The 22,469-nt window shown below is 41.9% G+C and overlaps 2 protein-coding genes across 3 annotated transcripts in view; both read right to left on the bottom strand.

Annotated features, from left to right (window-relative positions):
• The window catches only part of LOC142366445 (uncharacterized), a 48,057-nt gene extending 37,454 nt beyond the window's left edge, over positions 1-10,603 (bottom strand). For both annotated transcript variants that reach the window (XM_075448337.1, XM_075448338.1), the window contains exon 1: positions 10,325-10,603. In XM_075448337.1, the coding sequence (XP_075304452.1) occupies positions 10,325-10,421 (97 nt within the window). In that variant the 5' untranslated portion in view covers positions 10,422-10,603. The remainder of the gene's footprint in view (positions 1-10,324) is intronic.
• A 1,128-nt stretch (positions 10,604-11,731) lies between these two features.
• slc3a2b (solute carrier family 3 member 2b) overlaps positions 11,732-22,469 on the bottom strand; it is a 14,274-nt gene continuing 3,536 nt past the window's right edge. The window contains exons 3-8 of the mRNA XM_075448431.1: positions 21,575-21,748; positions 16,434-16,531; positions 15,534-15,676; positions 14,020-14,335; positions 13,740-13,799; positions 11,732-12,448 (exon numbers count right to left, since the gene is read on the bottom strand). Coding sequence (XP_075304546.1) covers positions 12,101-12,448; positions 13,740-13,799; positions 14,020-14,335; positions 15,534-15,676; positions 16,434-16,531; positions 21,575-21,748 — 1,139 coding nt within the window. The 3' untranslated portion in view covers positions 11,732-12,100. The remainder of the gene's footprint in view (positions 12,449-13,739; positions 13,800-14,019; positions 14,336-15,533; positions 15,677-16,433; positions 16,532-21,574; positions 21,749-22,469) is intronic.

The following is a 22,469-nucleotide window of genomic DNA, read 5'->3' as shown; positions in this document are numbered from 1 at the left end:
CAATTTTGTGTCTGAAACACAAGAAAACCAGAGGGGTGGGGGTGTTTGTGCCATGTTCAGGGACAATATACCCACCCACAAGTTGTCATTTGGGGGTTTTTCATCATTTGAGTATGTGTCATTCAAAATGGAGATAAAACAATCTTCCATACTTTATATCACCATTTATAAACCACCACAGAATTGTTTTATTGATGATTTTACTGAACTACTTTCAATTGTGTGCACTGCTTTTGACTGTTTAGTCATAACAGGGGACTTGAATGTGCATGTGGATGTAGCCCATAACAAGGAAGCTAAAGAGCTCACTTCTGTCCTTGAAATGTTTGGTCTAACTCAGCATGTGACTGAGCCCACCCACAACAGGGGGCACACTCTAGATGTGCTCATTTCAAGGGGTGTTGTTATTTCAAAAGTGGATGTCGTCGATGTTGCTTTATCTGATCATTTCTGTGTTTTCTTCGACCTGTCTGTTACACCCAAACCAAGATTCAAGATTCAATTCAATTCAAGATTCAAGATTCAAGAGTTTTTTGTCATTGTCAAAAAAGCCAACGAAATTTAGTTTGGAGTACAATCACAGTAGTAGTAGATCCAAGTGACAAAGTGGATCAAAGACAAAAGTGACACCAGTGCTTGATTCCCTCCTTCCCCCATCCCGCTTACAACAAAGTGCAACAGAATTTTAGGTGCTTGCTACCAGCAGCTGGGTCTGCAGTTGTTCGGGGAAGACTCATAAATGACAGAACAGGGACACAGTTTATGGAAATGATTAGGTTTGAGAACACCCCGTGTTCTGATGCTGATGATCTGTTGAACTCTTACACATCAAGTCTCTTAAATGTTTTGGATACCATTGCTCCTGTCAATGTTAGAATGGTTAAAAGTAGGCAAAGGGCGCCATGGAGGAAAGAAGAGTCGGTCAGGGCACAGAAAAGGGAGTCAAAGCTCCAGGTTCATTATGAGACTTACAAAGAAAAGCTATGTGTGTTCAACCAGACTTTGCGTAGAACAAGGGAGAGTTATTTTTCTGAAATCATCAAAAACTGCAGTAACAACTCTCGCGTCCTGTTTGCTACAGTAAACAGATTAACAAACCCTCCAGTTTCACTGCCTTTAGAACTCATTTCTACATCCAAGTTTGCAATATTCTTTAATGACAAAGTTCAAGGCATTAAAAATGCAATAATTTCCACAACACAAATAACTACTCTGCAGCCAGCTGGACACCTAGAGCTGACACATTTCACACCTGTTACTGACAAAACAGTCGAAGAGACCATCTGCAGTCTGAGTTCATCAACGTGCTGCCTTGATGAGTTGCCCACTAGATTCCTAAAGTCTGTGCTGAGCAGTTTGTTACCACAACTCGCTCATCTAGTCAACATCTCACTCCAGACTGGAACATTTCCAAAGGCCTTAAAAACCGCTGTCATTAAGCCCCTTCTAAAGAAGAGCAATCTTGATGCCACAGTACTGAACAACTACCGGCCCATATCAAACCTGCCATTCTTAGGCAAAGTCCTAGAAAAAGTTGTATACCAACAGTTTAGTTTAGCTTAGTGACTTTCTCCTGTCCAGGGTTCTAGCTAGCGCAAACTTGCGTCACGGCCCGCTACGCTATAATTTTGGACCGCTACGCTTATTTTCAATACAGCGTAACGGCATTTTGTCTGTATTTATTTGTACAATAACGCCAGATCAATGCCATTTTCACCTTTCTGACAAACTTGACACATTTTTCGCGATGGCAGCCAAGAAAGGTTGCGCTGCCTGTCAGTACAACCGCAGACGAAACTGTAGCTCTAGGCAGAGGCACTCCGCGTCCACGGCTCCTAGAATCTCTGGTAAGAGTGCTCCGTAGCCATGGTTACTCACACACGCAGAAGCGCACACGTAAGGGGATTCAGCAGAAATCATGTTAGAATAGCTGTAGCCTATTTTAACCCGTCCCTATTTGAAGTAAGCAAAAACGGTCAAGGTTGCTGTGCTTTTTCAAAGCTTCTTACATACAATATGTGATGAGCTGATCAGGTTATCATTTAAGCTGAACGTGCAGTTGACTTGGCGCTCGAGAAAAGAACAGAAAGCAGTCCTCTCCACGAAAGATGATGGAATAAAGCAACCACAAATGCTCTGTCTCTTTCTCTGTCCTACTTGTTGTCATACCTAGGCTTTACCTTACTGTTTTTGACGATGACAGCCAAGAAAGGTTGCGCAGTAGTTAGTGCAACTGCAGACGAAAAAGTAGGCACTCAGCGGCTCGCAGCAGCTGAAGTAAAGAGTGCTCCTAGCCGAACTAGGTCTACTCAACAAACGCAGAAGTCGCGCACACATAAGGGGATTCGGCAGAAATCATACATGTTAGAATAAATTTAATTTTAACCCGTCCCTATTTGAAGTAAGCAAAAACGGGCATGTGTCAATGTTGCTGTGCTTTTTAAAAAAATTATTATTATGTTTCTTATACAGTAGCCTATGCGATGAGCTGATCAGGTTATCAAAGCTGAACGTGCAGTCTTAACAACCTCCTCATGATATCCATGGAGGGCCCCCCAGCTGAGGAGTTCGACTTCAATGAAGCTTGTGACAACTGGGCAAAAATGGCCAAGAGACGCTTAAACGTATAAAGAGGTTGCCTGCGTTTTTACCTCTGTCAAGGAGGTTATGTTTTTGGTTGCGTTGGTTTGTCTGTCTGTCTGTTTGTTTGTCTGTCATCAGGATAACTGAAAAGTGTGTAACTTTAATAAACATTTTTTTTTATCTCTATTCCTGGTTATGTCTAAGTTTTAATGTCTTCTGACAAGGTCCGTTATGAAGGTAACACACTGCCAAAAGCAAAGATGGGAACATCTCCCATTAAGACTATTGTTTTTAAAGTACAATTTCTCCCTTTGGGTACCCCTAGAATGGCCAATTTTTACCTTAAATTTCCAAAATCTCCGCACCATCCCCCCGGGCTTGGTCGCTTCGCTCCCTCCCCTACACCACTATGCTATAATTTCATCCTAGCTAGAACCCTGCTGTCTAACAATGCTTTTGATACTTTCCAATCAGGCTTTAGGCCCCACCACAGCACTGAGACAGCTCTGATCAAGGTGACAAATGACAACCCGTCTTGGTCACGTTTTAGTCCTATTTGGGGTAATACCAATTTCAAACCAGGGAGTAGTGATTCACGATTCAGAACGTGGGCTGAAAAGGGATTAAGGAAAGTGCAAGATATGTACAGAAAAGATGGTGTATTTATGTCCTTTTCAGAAATATCAACCAAATATAACATCCCAAAAATGCATTTCTTTAAATACCTTCAAATTAGAAATTTTATATCGTCTTCTCAAAAACATTCACTGGACATACCTATCACTTCCTCATTAGAGGCAGCAATTATAGAACATTGTTATGATAAAGGTTTAATCTCATCCCTGTACGATTTATTCATATCTGGGTCTGATGAATCTTCAAAACATAAGTTGAGACTGTGGATGGAAGATATAGGCGATGAAATATCACTACAAGACTGGAAAGGGGCATGTATGAAGGCTCAGAAACAAACAATTAACAGCAATTTAAAACTTATTCAGTATAAGTGGCTGATGCGTACATACATAACCCCAGTCAAATTACACAAGTTTAATAATAACATCCCTGATACATGCATTAAGTGCAATGAAACAAAAGGAACATTATACCACTGCATATGGGAATGTGTGATAGTGAAATCCTTTTGGCAAGATATCATTAATATGATCGATCAAATATTAGCTAAGAAGTTACCACTGGACCCTAAGCTTTTCCTTCTGGGCATATATCCAACTATACCACACTTACAAAGTAAAGAATCTAAACTTGTAGATATGTGTATATTACAAGCTAAACGTATCATTTCCCTTCATTGGAAAAATGTTGATGGACCAAGAATTGGACGATGGATTAAAGAGATGACATCAAACATGACAATGGAAAAGATAACATACATTATTAGACGGAAACAACATGTTTTTGATGATACCTGGAGACCTTTTATAAGTTTTCTAAGACATGATGCTAATGTTGGTAACTTGCTCCAGCAAGAAGAGACTTTGAGGGAGTAGAATATCTGTGTGAAACGATATAATGCTCTGAGAAACGGCCTTAATACTCATTGTATTTGTACAGCAACGCTGTAACTGTTTTCAGTACAAATATTGAAAAAGTATGTATTATTATATATTTATTCATTTATCTCTATTTCTATGTCTTATTTTTTTTCATTTATTTATTTACTTTTTGTTTGTTTTTTTACTTTATCTTCATCTTATTTTTAGAGTTTTAACATGTTTTTCTTATACTTATTTGGTGGGGGGGGATGGGAGGGAGAATAGGGAGGAAAAGTTTGCTTTGTTGCATGTATTAATGCCTTGTTTGACTTGATGTAATTCGCAAACAAAAACTAATAAACACATGCATAAAAAAAAAAGGTGACAAATGACATCCGCCTGAACACAGATGCAAGTAAAGTCTCAGTCTTAGTTCTGCTGGACCTGAGTGCTGCCTTTGACACAGTTGACCATGCGATCTTATTACAGAGGTTAGAACAGTGGTTCTCAACCGGTGGGGCGCGGACACTCTCCCGGGGGGGCGCGAGTAGACTACAGGATGAGGGGAAAAAAAAAATACGAAAATTCCCTCCTCGAAAATGCAAGAAGTTGGACTATTGTTTGACTAGTTTCATTTCAAATTTACCAGGGGTTAGTATTTTGAGCCTGCGACGTCACGTAACATAACCTATATAAGCATCCGCACACAAACGTCAAGCTTCACTCTACTCTAGTCTAGTCTCTTACCAAGTTCACTTGTGCCAGCTCTCGCTAGTCTATCTGTTATCAGTCTTGATATCGATATACTTTACTTTAAACACAAACAGTCTTTTTAAAGACTAATACAGTGGAAACCGCTTATAGTGATCACGTTGGTCCAGAGCCAATTTGAACACTATAAGCGGTTGATTACTAAAACCGAATTTGTATTACAGTACAGGTAATTCACTTATTTTTTTATGCAGAATATCATCTAAATGCCATTTGTATCGTTTTTCAATGAGAAAAATTTAATGAAACGGATAGCTTCAGCATTTACTGAATTTTATTATCATGCAAGTTTAATTACAGTACTGCGCAGTGCGCAGACATACTGTAGGCTAACTCAAATACAGTACATAACTTATTCTCTGCTGTGCCGCCGGTGCATTTTTTTTCTTACAAGTCTGAAAATAAAGTTTGAATTCAATCCGCCTTTCAGCACCCCTGCTCGGATCTATGCTCCTCCGTGCCGGTGTTCTGTCGATTTGTGCTACTTGGCGTGAAAACGAAACTTAGAAAATCGGCTCGGCGCATGCGCAAAACCACAAAGTAGCAATTCTCGACAAGTAGGAGAAATCGAATGAACACCGGCCTCCCATCTTACAAGAACCAGCCTGGAGCTTCCAGCGGTCACACGCGCATTCAATACGCTCTCCAGCACCCATCCTCGGACACATGCTCCTCCATGACTTCCTTTTTCCAGACATGATTCGCGCGCTTGCTGCCCGGTGTCAACTCGTGACGTTAGCTAGCGAGGCAGAAGCATAGGGCAGAAGCAGACGTCCAGAAAGGAATCAAGGGAGTAAAAAATAAAATAGCTACACGTAGTTTTAAAATTATTTTTGCACATGTTTACATTCATAAAATGGCCAAAAATGAACATTATAAGCGGATTTCTGGATCACTATAAACGAATTATTTAAACAGCATTTGTATAGAAATGATTCCGTCCCAAGCCATTTGATCTATATAAGCGGTTGATTACTATATCCGTGACCACTATAAGCGGTTTCCACTGTACCACAAATAGCCTTTGTAAAGATTATTCAAATCTCAGCCCTAGCTATTTTTTTAACTGATAGGCGTGCACTTAGCTAATAGGGTAGCCATACCCTCTGGCTTTTTAACCATGTTGCAACACATGACACGCGACAAAAGACACTCATACACTCACTCACTCACTACAATCTTATATCTTAAAATAAAATCTTTATTGCCTGCAAAATTGTTAAACACTTGCATTAAGGAATGTACAAAAGTCCCGTCTGATTAGTCCCAGATTCTCAACATATCCACACTTCCAAATTAGCCTAACAAAAATGGAGAGATTTCTAGTGAGGGCCAACAAGGCAGACGCGCCACCAGCTGCAAAAAAGCTTCGAAGGTATGACGAAGCTTACTTGCAGTTTGGATTTACAGTCACGGCTGATCTGAGACCTAAGTGTGTCGTGTGTGCCGAAGTGCTGGCAAACGACAGCATGAAACCTTGCAAACTTAAAAGGCACCTCGAAACAAAACATGCTGCCATTAAAGATAAACCGGCAAAATATTTTAAAAGAAAGCTTGATGGCCTCCATCAGCAACAGGCAACCACTTCAGTGCAGAGCACTGTGTCTAAACAGTGTTTGGAGGCATCGTATGTAGTGGCCAAAAGAATAGCTAAACTGGGTAAACCGCATACAATTGCCGAGACTCTCATTTTGCCGGCCGCAGAATAATGCTAGGCGATAGTGCAGCTGCCAAACTCGGTGCAGTACCACTGTCCAATGACACAGTGGCTAGGAGGATTTCAGACATGTCTAATGACATCAGAGAGCAACTCAAAGAGATCATAAAACAGAGTCCCTACTATGCGCTGCAGCTGGACGAATCCACTGACATTGCTGGGCAGGCACAGCTCCTCACCTATGTCAGGTATCTGCGGGACAAGGCGTTTGAGGAGGCTGTCCTGTTTTTCCGGCCTCTTCAGTCGCACACTACAGGAGAAGCCATCTTCAATGTCCTTGATATTTTTATCCGTGAAAATGGTTTGACTTGGGACCGATGCGTTGGCCTATGCACGGATGGTGCACGGGCAATGATGGGCCGCGAGCGTGGCCTAGCTGCTCGCGTTCAGCAAGTAGCACCACTTGTGAAATGGACACATTGTATGGTCCATCGCGAAGCATTAGCTGCCAAAAAAATGCCTGTTCTCTTTGACTCCGTGCTGAACCAAGCCGTGAAAATGATAAATCTTATCAAATCACGGCCGCTAAACTCTCGGTTGTTTGGGATCCTCTGCCAGGAGATGGGCTCAGGGTACGAACAGCCGCTTCTGCACACTGAAGTTCGCTGGCTCTCTAGGGGGCGGGTGTTACAGCGGTTGTATGAGCTGCGAGAGGAGGTGAAGTGTTTTTTGACAGATATCAAATCAGATCTGGCGAAGCATCTGGATGACACTATGTGGCTTGCGTCTCTGTCCTATTTGGTCGATATATTTGATCGTTTGAATGGCCTCAACCTGTCTTTGCAAGGCCGCGAAACTCATATTTTGCTCCTCGCAGACAGAGTGGACGCCTTCACACAAAAAATTGACCTCTGGCATGGCCGCATCAGTCGAGGGAACTGCGACATGTTCCCCAGCCTTGCAGACTTCATCACTGATGCAGGCACGTCAAACAATTTCTTGTCTCTGTTTCAGTCAGCGTCGGAGCACCTGTCTGCAATGAGGAAAGAATTTGCAATGCATTTTAAAGAGGATTATCGCTCTTTTGCGTGGGTTCGAGATCCATTTGTGTGCACAGCAAAGGAGCTGCCAGTTGATATGCAGGAACAGCTTATTGAGCTGAAGAGTGACAGTAGGCTGAGGGAACTTTTTACCTCCTGCCCTCTGTCGTCATTCTGGGCATCATTGATGCAGGAATACCCTCAACTCTGTGACGTCGCCTTAAAGATTCTCCTCCCTTTCGCATCCACATATTTGTGTGAGGCAGGATTCTCAAAATTGACTGCACTCAAGACGAAATACCGCAATCGTGCACAAATCGAGGATGATTTGAGGCTGTGTTTGTCAAACATTGCACCAAGAATTGAGGATCTTTGCAAGGCAAAGCAGGCTCAGGTTTCACATTAACATCGCCTACCTAAGCTTCTGTAAAACATGCAGATGATATGCCTATTATTAGGCCTAGTAATAATAATAATTAGGAATAAATTCATATCAGAGGTCTAGTGCCAATTCCCAGTTATATCAATAGCCTAGTAATGTTAATAGGCCTACTGATGATAATAATAATAATAATAATAATAATAGCATGTAACCTCATATTATATAGCTATAGCCTAGTAATGATAATAGGCCTACCACTACTACTACTACTGATAATAATAATAATAATGATAATAATAACAATAACCATAATAATTATAACAACAACAACAACAACAACAATGATGATAATAATGCCTGCAAGCTCACATTAGAAGTCTGGTGCTACTGCCAGTTATAACAATAGCCTAGTAATAATGATAGGCCTACCTACCCCTACTGATAATAATAATACTAATAATAATAATAATAATAATAATAATAATAATGTGGGCCTAAAAATAATAGCCTAACGATCTATCTATCTATCTCTCTAAGGTGGTGTCGTGGGGGTGGGGCCGTGAAGGGGGAGGGGTGGTGTCGGGAGGAGGGGGGGCCCCAACTGCAATGAACCGTCTTAGGGGGGGCCCCGCTTGCAAAAGGTTGAGAACCCCTGGGTTAGAAGACTGGGTGGGAATCTCTGGTCGTGCTTTAAACTGGTTCAAGTCCTATCTGGAGGACAGGAAATATTTTGTTGAAATTGGTAACTGTGTCTCAGACCAAATGGCTATGACCTGTGGGGTTCCCCAGGGGTCAATCCTGGGACCCCCATTGTTCAATCTGTACATGCTTCCACTAGGCCAGCTAATACGCAGCTTTAATGTGTCCTACCACAACTATGCAGATGACACTCAGATCTACGTGTCACTAACAGCAGGAGAACACGGGCCTGTTGATACATTGTGTCACTGCAATCGAACAGATCAGTGTGTGGATGCAAAACTATTTTCTCCAGCTAAACTCAGACAAAACTGAAATCATTGTCCGTGGCCCACAGAAACAAAGAGAAAGTGTTATCAGTCACCTTGAGACTCTCTCTCTTAAACCTAAAAATCAAGTTAGAAATCTCGGGGTAATATTGGACTCAGACCTGAACTTTAACAGCCACATTAAAACTGTAACAACAGCAGCTTTTTACCATCTAAAAAACATTGCCAGAATCAAAGGAATAGCATCTAAACCAGACTTAGAGAGACTGATCCATGCGTCTGTCTCCAGCAGGTTAGACTGCTGTAACGGCCTGCTCACTGGGCTCTAAACAGGCTGTAAGACAGCTGCAGTACATCCAGAACGCTGCTGCTCGAGTCCTGACTAGAACCAGGAAATACGACCATATTAGTCCAGTGCTCAGGTCTCTGCACTGGCTTCCTGTCGCTCAGAGAATAGACTTTAAAACAGCTCTGCTTGTGTACAAGTCTCTTCATGGTCAAGCACCAAAGTACATCTCTGACATGTTAGAGCCATATGAACCACCTCGGGCTCTGAGAAGCTCAGGGAGGGGTCTCCTGCCTCAGGGAGGGGTCTCCTACTGGTGCGCAGAGTCAGGACTAAACAAGGTGAGGCTGCGTTTCACTTTTATGCTCCTAAAATCTGGAACAGTCTTCCAGAAGATGTGAGACAGGCCTCAACTCTGACAATGTTTAAATCCAGGCTGAAAACAGTTCTGTTTAGCTGTGCATATGACACCTGAAAGTATTTTATCTGCACTCTTCACTTTTAAATTAATTAATTAATTATTATTATTTTTTATATTTTTATTTTTCAGCACATTGAGTTGCCTTTAGTATGAAATGCGCTATATAAATAAAGATTTGCTCACCACTCTCTAGTTGTTTAGTTTAGTTTATTTCATTCATCATAAGTTAAAACAAAACAAAAAAGAAACAATAATGCAAGTGCTGAATGAAAGGGGGCAGAATGTAGTGAACATGTGTTGTCTACCCTTCTGTGTTGTTCTCCTTTCTCAGGTCAGTCCACCTGAGTCATGAGCATGTACTTCCATCTTCATGAATCTCTTGTTCGTGATTATTTCTCCGCTCAACTGTGGTCGCTCTGAAACTTGACCTGCACAAGTCTGCACAACCTGGAAACCTGAACTGGAACTTTTCAAGCTGAACGTTTTCATTTGAAAGCCTACACTATCCAAATGACATGCCCATGATGCCTGTGTAACACTCCTTTTCAAATGTACTGCACTGAGATGAAACACATATGTCAGATGTGACACAACTTTGCTCATGTTACCCCGCAATTCACCCGCGTGCCTGTCGATGTAAAGCCCACCTTAAAGCGGTCTGAACCACTGACAGCAACAGTCTCTTTCTGGCCAAAGTATGAGGTGTGTGCGCGTGTTTACCTGAGTTTCTGACCCAGTCCAGCAGCTTCGGCAGCTCAGACGGCCTCACTTTGCTCAGCAGCTCCTGCAGCTCCACTTTCACCTCCATAAAGTTCATGCTGAGCTGCTAAAGCCAGCTAGCCTAGAAATCTAGACGCCCCTAGCGGCCGCAAATGGAATTTGCTCCGGGGCTATAGCTTTTTGCTGTACGGGTCTGGCTTGCTAGGCTGAAAGCCAGCAGGTGTCTGCCTGAAACACAGTTATCACGCTGCTCAAACGGAGCAAGGGAAGAAGGAGCCAAGCGACTTTCTTCTTCGGGGGATTGCACCAAACGGCGTCCTTTCATCACTGCTACTGCCCCCTTCTGGCTGAACCGGTCACTACAGTCTTTCTTTTTTATTGGCGGTTGACAAAAACAACGACTGAAGTGCCTTTTGCTTAGCCTGTGCGAAAGCCGACTGTTGACTATGTGCGGAGCCAAAATCTTTGGGCGGAAGTACAGGATGGCGTCGCCAGGCTACCTTTTGCTGCTCCTTCAGCCACTTTATCTGCCATTTCATTTCTTTTGACAACATTATGAGCTGGGACAGATCAAAGTATAACAGTAAACCCAAACCTGAGAACTCTATAATGTTAGTCGTATTTCTATAAGAAAACTACTGAACGATTGCTTTGTACACTGGCCAAAGTTGAACAAGAAACTGAGTAAATTATTGATCTTAAAGGTTTTGTGTCTTCTACCCACTATAGTGCTAAGAATAGTGCAATTATTTCTGCTGAACTGATGACCCCTCGCTGATCATTTTCCATACTTTGATGTTAGATCAGATCAATGGCAACTCCGGTTTTACTCTCTTTAGAGTGTGTATGTAGAGCAGAGGATAACTGTGGTAATCATTGTAAAATAGATAAATGTTAGTTTCCTACCCTTCACTGTGTCCCCATGTTCCAACAGGTGTTTAACTCAAGCTTGACACCGTCCTGTCCCCTGCAATTACTGCCCCACCCTTTCTTTTTTGACAGTGATTACATTGGACAGATGAATGCTTACCTTAAATATAAAAAAAATGCTATCCAAGTTACCGTTACCAATTCTTAACCTGCTTATTATAACTTTAAAATAACTCTTTATCGCTCCTACTTATGACATGTTGGGGCAGGATTTCTGGACCCAAACGCAAACATTTATTTACAGGGCCATGAGATTTTGGGTTTTTCAGGGACTGAGCGGTTGACCAGGCAGAGCGCAGCAGGCTGGCAGGGTCAAACAACCACGCACACTTTCTACTCTGACATATAAGATGGAAATAAAGAAGAAAATCCAAAATCTGCTAGCTCTTTACCCTTTCACACTGTATGCATGTATATATGTATGTGTGTGTCTATGTATATGTACATAAATGAATATAATAAAAGTATATATCCTGTTCACAGTTTATTGTAAGCGTACAGACAATTATCACAAGATAATTTTAAAACACCAAAATTCACAAACAGATTCTGAAGTAACTTTCTTCTGTTTTTAAGTAGATTTATGACATTAATTTGATTGGATAGCAGAAATAATTATATTCTCAGAGAACGTAGGTCATGCTGAATTTATAATAATGTTTTTCATTTAACTTTACCAAGCGTAATGTCTCTAAAACAATTGCTTAATTAAGTTTACTCCCACTTCACCCTGTGTTGTTAACCTGTCGGAATTAAGCATTAATTGTAGGATAACTACTACTACTTTTAGAAATGATTAGCCAATTGATAAGAGAATAAAGCGAATATAAACTGTCAGAATCCTCTCTATCTAGTGTAGGGAAACTTGATGAGTGCAGCCTGCCCGGGGCCAAGCCGCAGATTCATCAGGTCCACGCTGCTGTCTGGAGGTAGGACACTGCTGTTGGTGCTGAGGACAACAGCAGCATGCCGGGGCACTGGTGCATCGCTCAGCAACACCGTCACTTCCTCTGCTGCCCAGTTGAAAGCAGCCAGGTAACGATCACTCTGATCCCACACCCGCAGGTATGCCAGGGAAGAGGACGAGTTGGAGAGGAGGACGAAGTCTCCATACAGCAGGGAGCGCTCTTTACCCCGCAGCTCACTCACAGTGCGGAAAAAGTTCCGACATGACAGACGCTCAGCCTGCTCCTCCTGCAAACAGAGAGAGGAGATGCATAATATAAATATCAATGATACCACAACTTTGACCCGCTTGTAGACCTGCAAATAAGTACAACACAGAGAAACCCTGTTCCTCCTGCACAAAGGGAGCGACGTCGTTCCTGCACAATGAAATGGACAGCTTTCACTGTAACTATCAGCAAAGCTTGAGAATCATGTTGAATAATTAGACAAGTCATCTGGAGTCAGACGCAAAGACAAAATGGGCCTCATGCAACAACCTTTCGTACGCAGATTTGTTCTTAAATCGTCCGTACGAGTGATTTAAGAGAATTTGCGCATTCACCAATCTTTTCGTATTTTACGTTTTCTTTCAGGTACGAACAGAATTTACGAGTGATCCAGAGCTGTTGTAGGAGTTTCCTAAAATAGTCCGCTGTTATTCCAATCAAGTTTGCTTGACTAATGGATTGTATATTTAATTACTTTGAAGCAAACATAAATAAATATATACATTATACCCCATAAATGCTGACATTATTCTGTTTGACTTAAATGATGCACTAATTGAAGGTTAATTTGACTCTGGATATAACAAGGTCAATGGGAAGCGTAACCAGCGGCTGACTTGCTACTTTTGGATGCCTTAGCGCGTCAATTCAATTCAATTCAATTCATTTTTATTTATATAGCGCCAAATACAACAAATGTCATCTCAAGGCACTTAGATAGTAAGTCCAATTCAAGCCAATTGGAATTCAATTAATTAATAATAATCATAATTCATAAAATAATCCAATTCGTTCATATAGAGCCAATTCAAAAACAATTTCCTAGCTAAGAAAACCAACAGATTGCACTGAAAACTTTTTGTTTTTCGGTCCAATCTCCCGGCCTGAGCGTGCCTGAGGCGACTGTGGAGAGAAACGACTCCCTTTTAACAGGAAGAAACCTCTGGCAGAACCAGACTCAGGAAGGGTGGCCATCCGCCTCGACCAGGCGTCAGGCTCTTGGAAGAGAGCGTGTGTTCTGAGACCGTGTAGATATCCTGCGGAGACATACGAATGGCTGACATCCCGATTTAGATTGCCAAGGACTGTGCTGCTGCAAATATGCAGCTTGCTGGAGCCACAACTCCAGAGAGAAACACGCCGATCAAACCCAATCCACATCCAGGTCCTACACAGATCTTCATATATATACATGTATATATACGTGTGAATATATATGTGCCTCAGGTGTATATTGTGGAACCCCTGGCTCATTTGCAGATGTGATAAGCTTTACAGAGAATCAATGTATGATGTAAAAAGAAATTTACCTGAAGAGTCTCATTCAGCTCCTCGTCAGAGTCCCAAATTCTCTTCGGAAACTTGACGCCCTTTTATGGAGGTGAAAATTTGTCAAAACCAAACAAAAATGAAAACAGTTTCAGTTGCAGTAATAATCAAAGATCACATTTTAATCTGAGATGCTGATGTAATTGCAGTTGAAATACATTTTGGCTCTATCTTCTGGAAAAGTGATGAACAGCAGCATAACAAACAAAATGTCCGAATAAGACGTCAGTTCTTTAGCATTCACAGATAACCACGTCTCACCTTGTCCATCAGGCCAATCTCATCTCCATAGTTGAAGATGGGCGTCCCTGGTAGTGTCATCAGCAGCAGCTGGTGCAGTTTGACCAGAGCTTGACTCACTAGCGAGCCTATATGACCCTCTTCCTGTCCCCCCAGACTCCACGCCAGCTTGGTCTGACTGTGGGAAGAATACAAGTACTGAATGGCCTGAGCCCGCTCCATGGCATCAGTGGTACCAGCAGAAAGGACTCTGGAGATCAGAAGGTCAACTCCAGTGGAGGAGAGGAGGTCAGACACATTTTCAGCAGAGGAGATGTCTGTGACACCAATGAGGACTCTGGAAAACACATTCACAAAGGATTTATATACACTTATAGATGATCGATGCCATCTCTATGAATGAAAGGAAATAATACAAAGCTTAAATTCATTATCTTCTTGGAGTCATCAACACATCAACAACAAGCTGCTCCTTGGGGATGATGCAGAGTGTGACGGGTAAAAAGGTTGACTTCATTTGGAAAAAGAACTCAGTGCAACACTGCATCCATTTATAGTTAGAACCATGCAAACTGAGGGTGAACTCTCCTGGCAGATAATACGGATGTAAACTCATAGCTAACCGCTCATCATCTCAGGCACAGAGACGCTCCTACACAGTGACACGCCCAGGATTACCCCACATTCCAACCACTATAGTACCTCCACCTTTACTTCTGCCACTGCTCCTGATGCCTTTGTCTGCTTGTTTCATCTTTAAGCCAGGGAGCGATGTGTAGGAGTCCGGTATGTGCTCCTGTCCTCATGTCTTGGTGAGACAAAATACGGCATGCCAATAACCAGAGGGTTGGCGGTCCGATTCCCACTCTCGCCACTCAAATGATTGGTGAACTGACAGCTAGGTGGCAGTCCACCTCCTCGCCACGGCTTGAGCAAGGCACCGTACCCCCATGCTCCCCGGGCGCTGTGAATGGCTGCACACCGCTCCGCTATGGCAGCTGTCTGCATGAGTGCGTGACCCTGTGCATGTGCATGTGCGTGTGCGTGTGCGTATGTGCATGTGCATGTTCAACAGGTGCCAACCTGGATGGGTTAAGATGCGGAGGACACATTTCGTGTGTTTGCCTGAATGTACATGACAATAAAATCTGATCTTAATCTTTCTACCTTTGTCTATGCTTGCTAGGTGACATTTAGAGACCTCAGTGACCTGCTCCCAACTTTTCTGTCACCATGGTAACTCATCCTAACAGGAGAAATTAGGATAGAAAAATCCCCAAAACCAATGCTTTGCAGTTCAGTGGAAAATTACGCGAAAATACAAAATACAAAATACAAGCTGGAACTACTGGAAGGTGCTGCCACTGTAGTGCAGCACGTTCCTGGACAACCCAAATTCAAATGTTCATTTCAAATGTATTAAAGTAAGAAGGAAACATTCTTGTTTGTTCTGCTTGGGTGAAAAATGGAATCGTTTTTGGAATCTCTCCATGCTTTCACTACATGAAGATGAATCCTGCAGGCCTTTTTCTCACCTGTTGTTGGGATACTTGTTGGTCCCATTTTGAATGATGGCTCGAATGTCGCTCCACAGAGATGGAACTACGCTGGCCACGTGCTCCACCCCCGATAGCTGGATGCCATCTACACCTTCATTCAGCCACAACACCAGAGCAGACTGACAACACAATCGGACACTTTATTCAAGACTTAATATTTTCAGCTGTTTCAGAACCAAGATCCATGTTTAATGCTTGATAACGTGCAAACTTTTCAACACTATGACAGCGAAAATAATTCTGTTGGAAGATCTTATAATACATGTTAATCCCATTTCCTCAGTGGTTCTTTCACATGTTTCACATCAATGTTTCACTGATGTGTGAAGATGTTCCTTTATATCTACATGATGTACTCAGATATTGCTGTTTATACGTATAGAAAGATATTCTAAAGGTTTAACTGAACTGGATAACTGGGATACTTTTCAGTAGAAAGAAACACAGATTTGGTTGGGAAAATGTCAGTCAGTGGTCTACCAGGAGGCTTTAAAGACTCCATTTTGAGATTTTTCTTTTTTAATTGTGTCTGGCATTGATTGTACTTGCTGTGGCCACTGAATTGTAAAGTGCATCAATTGAAACGGTTTCCAAAGGTATGTGTCATGTGCTCCTACACTGGACCTGTGTATGAAGTGAAACTGTGTAGAAAACAGCTGTGTTTTAAGGAGTTGGTGAACAGCCTCTTTCATTTGGAAACAACCTTTGAACACACACAAGGGAACAGAGGAACACTACATCACCATCATGGAATCTAATATTGTTTAATTTTTGTAGATATCGATTTCCATTGTGATCCAACACAGAGTCATAGTCATTCAATCTAAAATCTGTGTCCCACAAACTGTTGGGAAGCACAGCAGGGAGAGTCCTTACCTTCAGTCTCTCTGCCACATTTGTCATACTGCTGCTGGAGAACCAGGGTCCAGATGATCCCTGATAGTTTGGAGTCAAATCCAAAACCACAGAAATACCTACACAGGTCAGAAAAACAGAGGGACTAAGTACAAAAGCAATTAAGTACTGGAAGCACATTGATGGTACTGAAGTTAACATTTTTCAAATTTGATGACTTTTTTCTTCTTAACATACACAATACAGCCAAAAGGATTCCCTCATCTGCATTTACAGTTTTTACCCATTGCTTGAACACTATAGACACATGCTTAAACCAAAGTAACAAAACTTGAAGTTGTTGTTACTATACCTTAAACAAAGTGTAACCATGCCTTAAACAAAAGCGCCTCTGTGCACTTTAGTTGCAATTCTGCAACACACTTGCTCCTGAACACTACACACTATTTCATACATACAAGACACTTCGTTCAAAAATGAAATCTCAGGGTACCATTGGGAAAACACATCTATTCAAAATACAAAACACACTGGGTAATTGAAAACACTTGGACACACACCTGAAAATACTTAATTACAAAACTGAACACCAATCAGCCAGCTACAAAAAGGCCTCAGCCCAACCTTTCTGACATCCACAATATGTATTTTTTGTTACAGAGAATGTTGGACATGGATGGAGCTGCACAGCCTCATGAAATTATTTACATCGACGAGGCTGGATTCAACCTGACCAAAAATAGACGACGGGGACGTAATATAATTGGCCAAAGGGCAATTGTGCACGTCCCGGGGCAGCGCGGGGGAAATATCACAATGTGTGCCGCCATTAGCCTTCAAGGGCTACTGCACCATCATGCCAAACTGGGTCCCTATAACGCGCAACACATCATAACATTTCTAGATACACTTCATGATGCGGTTGTACAGAACAGACCAGAGCAGCCCAGGTTCGTTGTTGTGTGGGATAACGTTAGTTTCCATCGGGCTGCTCTGGTCCGGAACTGGTTCGCCCATCATGATCAGTTTGAAGTTGTGTACTTGCCCCCTTACTCGCCATTTAGAATTTTTTTTCAGCTTGGAGATGGCGGGTATATGACCGCCAACCACATGACCGCATCCCTCTTCTGCAGGCAATGGAACAGGCCTGCGGAGACATTGCCGTAAGGTCCATCCATGGCTGGATTAGGCACACAAGGCGATATTTCCCGCGATGCTTGGCAAGAGAAGACATCGCTTGTGATGTCGATGAGATCCTGTGGCCCGACCCCAACAGACGGCAGGATCCATGAGCGCAATTATGCACAATTGTGTTTTTCTTTGTTTACGATAGTGTATTGTTTGTTTTATTTTTGGTATAGAGTATTTACAGTTTTTACCCATTGCTTGAACACTATAGACTCATGCTGAAACCAAAGTAACATAACTTGAAGTTGTTGTTACTATACCTTAAACAAAGTGTAACCATGCCTTAAACAAAAGCGCCTCTGTGCACTTTAGTTGCAATTCTGCAACACACTTGCTCCTGAACACTACACACTATTTCATACATAAGACACTTCGTTCAAAAATGAAATCTCAGGGTACCATTGGGAAAACACATCTATTCAAAATACAAAACACACTGGGTAATTGAAAACACTTGGACACACACTTGAAAATACTTAATTACAAAACTGAACACCAATCAGCCAGCTACAAAAAGGCCTCAGTTAAGCCATTTTGAGAACTTTGCAAACATGGAGGCAGGGAGAGCTAGAGGCAGAGGTAGAGGAAGAGGAAGAGGAAGACAGAGAGAGAGAGGAGGAGGAGGACGTGGTCGAAGAGGCCATCCAAGGACAATAATTTCTGATGACATCAGAGCAACTTTGGTGGACCATGTCATCAATCATGGCCTGACTGCAAGGGAAGCTGGGCAGAGAGTCCATCCTAATCTGAGCCGTTTCACGGTTGCATCCATAATGAGGACATTCCGACTAGAAAACAGGTATGTCTTCAACTCTCTACTCTACTCAGTACTGTACCATATCACATTACCGTATCACATGTACTGTATTGCATGGTGGCTGATGTTTTGTGTTTTGTGTTGTGTTAGTTTTGAGAAACATACCGTGATAACGTGTTGAGATGTTTCAGTACTGTGTATGGTATAAACAGTAAAGTACAGTATATACAGTACTTTAAATTTGTGGTTGCATTTTTCTACAGAATGGCTAGAAGACCTCCTGGGGGTGGACGCCAACGCCTGTTCACTCAACAGCAGGAACTTGCCATTGTGAACCTCGTCCGAGCAAACAATGCAATCCGTCTCCACCAGCAGCAACAAATAATTGCAGATGAGGAAGTGTTCAACAATATCAATCGAGTTAGCATAACCACTATCCAACGCATTTTAGTAAAACACAACATGACCATGAAACAACTGTACAGGGTCCCATTTCAGAGGAACAGTGTCAGGGTCAAAGGACTTCGACATTTATATGTACAGGTAAGTGTAACAGTCCTTTACATTTACAATACAGAATGGGTGCTGTCCAGTGAATATGTACCATTGGATCAGTACCACATAGATACATTCAGAAAGCTACACAGGCACCTGTGTGGTGGGGTGAGGCGGTTCTGTATGTCTAGTACTGTAGTTGTGTGCTTTGAGTAATCCACAATATGTATTTTTTGTTACAGAGAATGTTGGACATGGATGGAGCTGCACAGCCTCATGAAATTATTTACATCGACGAGGCTGGATTCAACCTGACCAAAAATAGACGACGGGGACGTAATATAATTGGCCAAAGGGCAATTGTGCACGTCCCGGGACAGCACGGGGGAAATATCACAATGTGTGCCGCCATTAGCCTTCAAGGGCTACTGCACCATCATGCCAATACTGGGTCCCTATAACACGCAACACATCATAACATTTCTAGATACACTTCATGATGCGGTTGTGCAGAACAGACCAGAGCAGCCCAGGTTTGTTGTTGCGGGGGATAACATTAGTTTCCATCGGGCTGCTCTGGTCCGGAACTGGTTCGCCCATCATGATCAGTTTGAAGTTGTGTACTTGCCCCCTTACTCGCCATTTCTAAACCCCATTGAAGAATTTTTTTGCGGGCAATGGAACAGGCCTGCGGAGACATTGCCGTAAGGTCCATCCATGGCTGGATTAGGCACACAAGGCGATATTTCCCGCGATGCTTGGCAAGAGAAGACATCGCTTGTGATGTCGATGAGATCCTGTGGCCCGACCCCAACAGACGGCAGGATCCATCAGCGCAATTATGCACAATTGTGTTTTTCTTTGTTTGCGATAGTGTATTGTTTGTTTTATTTTTGGTATAGAGTATTTAGTATTGACTATTTTATTTTGTTGTTGTTGTGAAAAAGGGCCTTCCGTGGAACTGAATAAAAACAGTGAAAATGAAAGACTGCAGTGTTTTATATAAAGTAGACTAGTGTGTTGCTGCTGATCTGAAAGTGTATTCATATGATGCAAGTGGGTATCATTTTGTCATCAGAGTGACATTTTGACAAAGGATTGTTAAGTTTTGATAGCAAAGTTTCAAGTTGACACAGATGTGAATGGTTTAATTCCCAGTGTTGTGTCTTATTTGCTTGTGTGTAGAGTTTTGGCACAATGAGCGAAGTTTTGCAAAATGTGTTCAAGCAACGGGCAAAAACTGTAGTATTGACTATTTCATTTTGTTGTTGAAAAAGTGCCTTCTGTGGAACTGAATAAAAACAGTGAAAATGAAAGACTGCAGTGTTTTATATAAAGTAGACTAGTGTGTTGCTGCTGATCTGAAAGTGTATTCATATGATGCAAGTGGGTATCATTTTGTCATCAGAGTGACATTTTGACAAAGGATTGTTAAGTTTTGATAGCAGAGTTTCAAGTTGACAGATGTGAATGGTTTATTTCCCAGTGTTGTGTCTTATTTGCTTGTGTGTAGAGTTTTGGCACAATGAGCGAAGTTTTGCAAAATGTGTTCAAGCAACGGGCAAAAACCGTAAAGACACATGAACTTCAGTGACATCCCATCCTTCATTCAGAGGGTTTAATGTGACGTCGGCCCACCCTTTGCAGCTATAACAGCTTCAGCTCTTCTGGGCAAGCTTTCCACAAGGTTTAGGAGTGTTTATGGGAGTTTCTGACCATTCTTCAAGGTTTAGGAGTGTTTATGGGAGTTTCTGACATTTCTTCAAGGTTTAGGAGTGTTTATGGGAGTTTTTGACCATTCTTCAAGGTTTAGGAGTGTTTAAGGGAGTGTTTGACCATTCTTCAAGGTTTAGGAATGTTTATGGGAGTTTTTGAGCATTCTTCCAGAAGCACATCTGTGAGGTCAGACACTGATGTTGGACAGAAGGCCTGGCTCGCAGTCTCTGCTCTAATTCATCCCAAAGGTGTTCTATCGGGTGGAGGTCAGGACTCTGTGCAGGCCAGTCAGGTTCTTCCACACCAAACTGGCTCCAGGTCTTTATGGACTTTGCTTAGTGCACTGAGCTGCTGTCGTTCCCAAAATCACTTCCACTTTGTTATAACACCACTGACAGCTGACTGTGGGATATTTAGCAGAGAGGAAGTTTCCCGACTGGACTTGTTGCACAGGTGGCATCCTATCATGGTACCACGCTGGAACTCACTGAGCTCCTGAGAGCGAGCCATTCTTTCACAGATGTTTGTAGAAGCAGTCTGCATGCTGAGGTGCTGGAATTATACACCTGTGGCCATGGAAGTGACTGGAACATCATTATTTGGATGGCTTAGAGAATACTTTTGGCAATATAGTGTATGTTTCAGACAGCAAGATTGTATTCAATATCAGATGTTAAACAAACAATAAAAACTACAGTTATTGTGTTACAGAGGTTGCATCTGAAGTGTGACACAATAATGATACAGATCAAGCCACAGACAGAGCAAAAACTCTGGGATCTAAGTGTTCCTCGTTGAAAATCTTCCATACACTTTCATCTCTTAGTCACTTAAAAAAATGATAAAATTGTATTCTTTCCAATCAACCTGTCATTGCAACATTTCATGGTGCTTATGATCTTATGTTTCTTTGTTCAAGAAAAACAGTTTGAGGAGAAAAATAAATGATATTAGTGCTCAGAACAAAAGTGTGAGGACCCCAATAAATCTCCCTGAGTGTTCTCACCTTTTTTGTGGGCTGCATGGATTAAACTTTTAAACTGATCTAAGTTTCCAGCCTCAGGGGAAATCTCCTCAAACCTCAGGCTCATAGCTTCATCAGGCGGAGCGATATGGATTGGTCCAACCACCAAACCTTTGACCTTCAGCTGAGACAAACTGTTGATCTTCTGCTCCAGACCTGACAAAAGGAAAAAAGGCAAATTTCAATGCTATTTTTTTTATCTTTACATTTCTTTGCATTTTATTTTCCTTTGTTTGAAGTATTTTTTAAGATTTTATTTTATTCTTTATTACAGTTTTTCTCTATTGGTTTGGCTCATTTCTTGAAACAGAAATTACATTATCAAAATAACATGGACAAATCTCCAAACCACCTCGCAATTGTTCACAACAGAATGGCATTTCTCATTGCTTTCGTCAAATTGCAATTGTCTTGATACATGTGTCAATTGTTTCAATGCATCTCTGCAAAAGATTAAGTACCAGTAGCCTACAGTTTGCACAGTTTGCCTACATTTAGCACATTTTCCAAGTGAATAGATTTTGGTGATCTGAACTGATTAGTTGATTCTTGGTCTAATGGTTCTTCTATCCAAAATATGTCAGCATGATTTCATTGTATAAGTCATCACATGCACAATAATCTGTTCAATTGTCAAAATGGGCCAAGAACATGATACCATCAATACCATATAGAATCTCATGTTATTCCCCTTTCCTTAATCCTATTGAGGAGTTTTTCTCTGCTTGGAGGTGGACAGTGTATGAGCATCATGCTCAAGACCAAAGATCCCTGCTCCATGCAATGGACGCTGCATGTTTAGACATTACAGGAGATCAGTGTAGGGGATGGTTGCGGCATGCACGGCGTTTCTTCCCGCGTTGCATTGCAAGGGAAA

Source organism: Odontesthes bonariensis, chromosome 17 (assembly GCF_027942865.1).
Source record: "Odontesthes bonariensis isolate fOdoBon6 chromosome 17, fOdoBon6.hap1, whole genome shotgun sequence".
Lineage (NCBI taxonomy): Eukaryota > Metazoa > Chordata > Actinopteri > Atheriniformes > Atherinopsidae > Odontesthes > Odontesthes bonariensis.
This window is presented reverse-complemented; position numbering and strand designations above follow the sequence as displayed.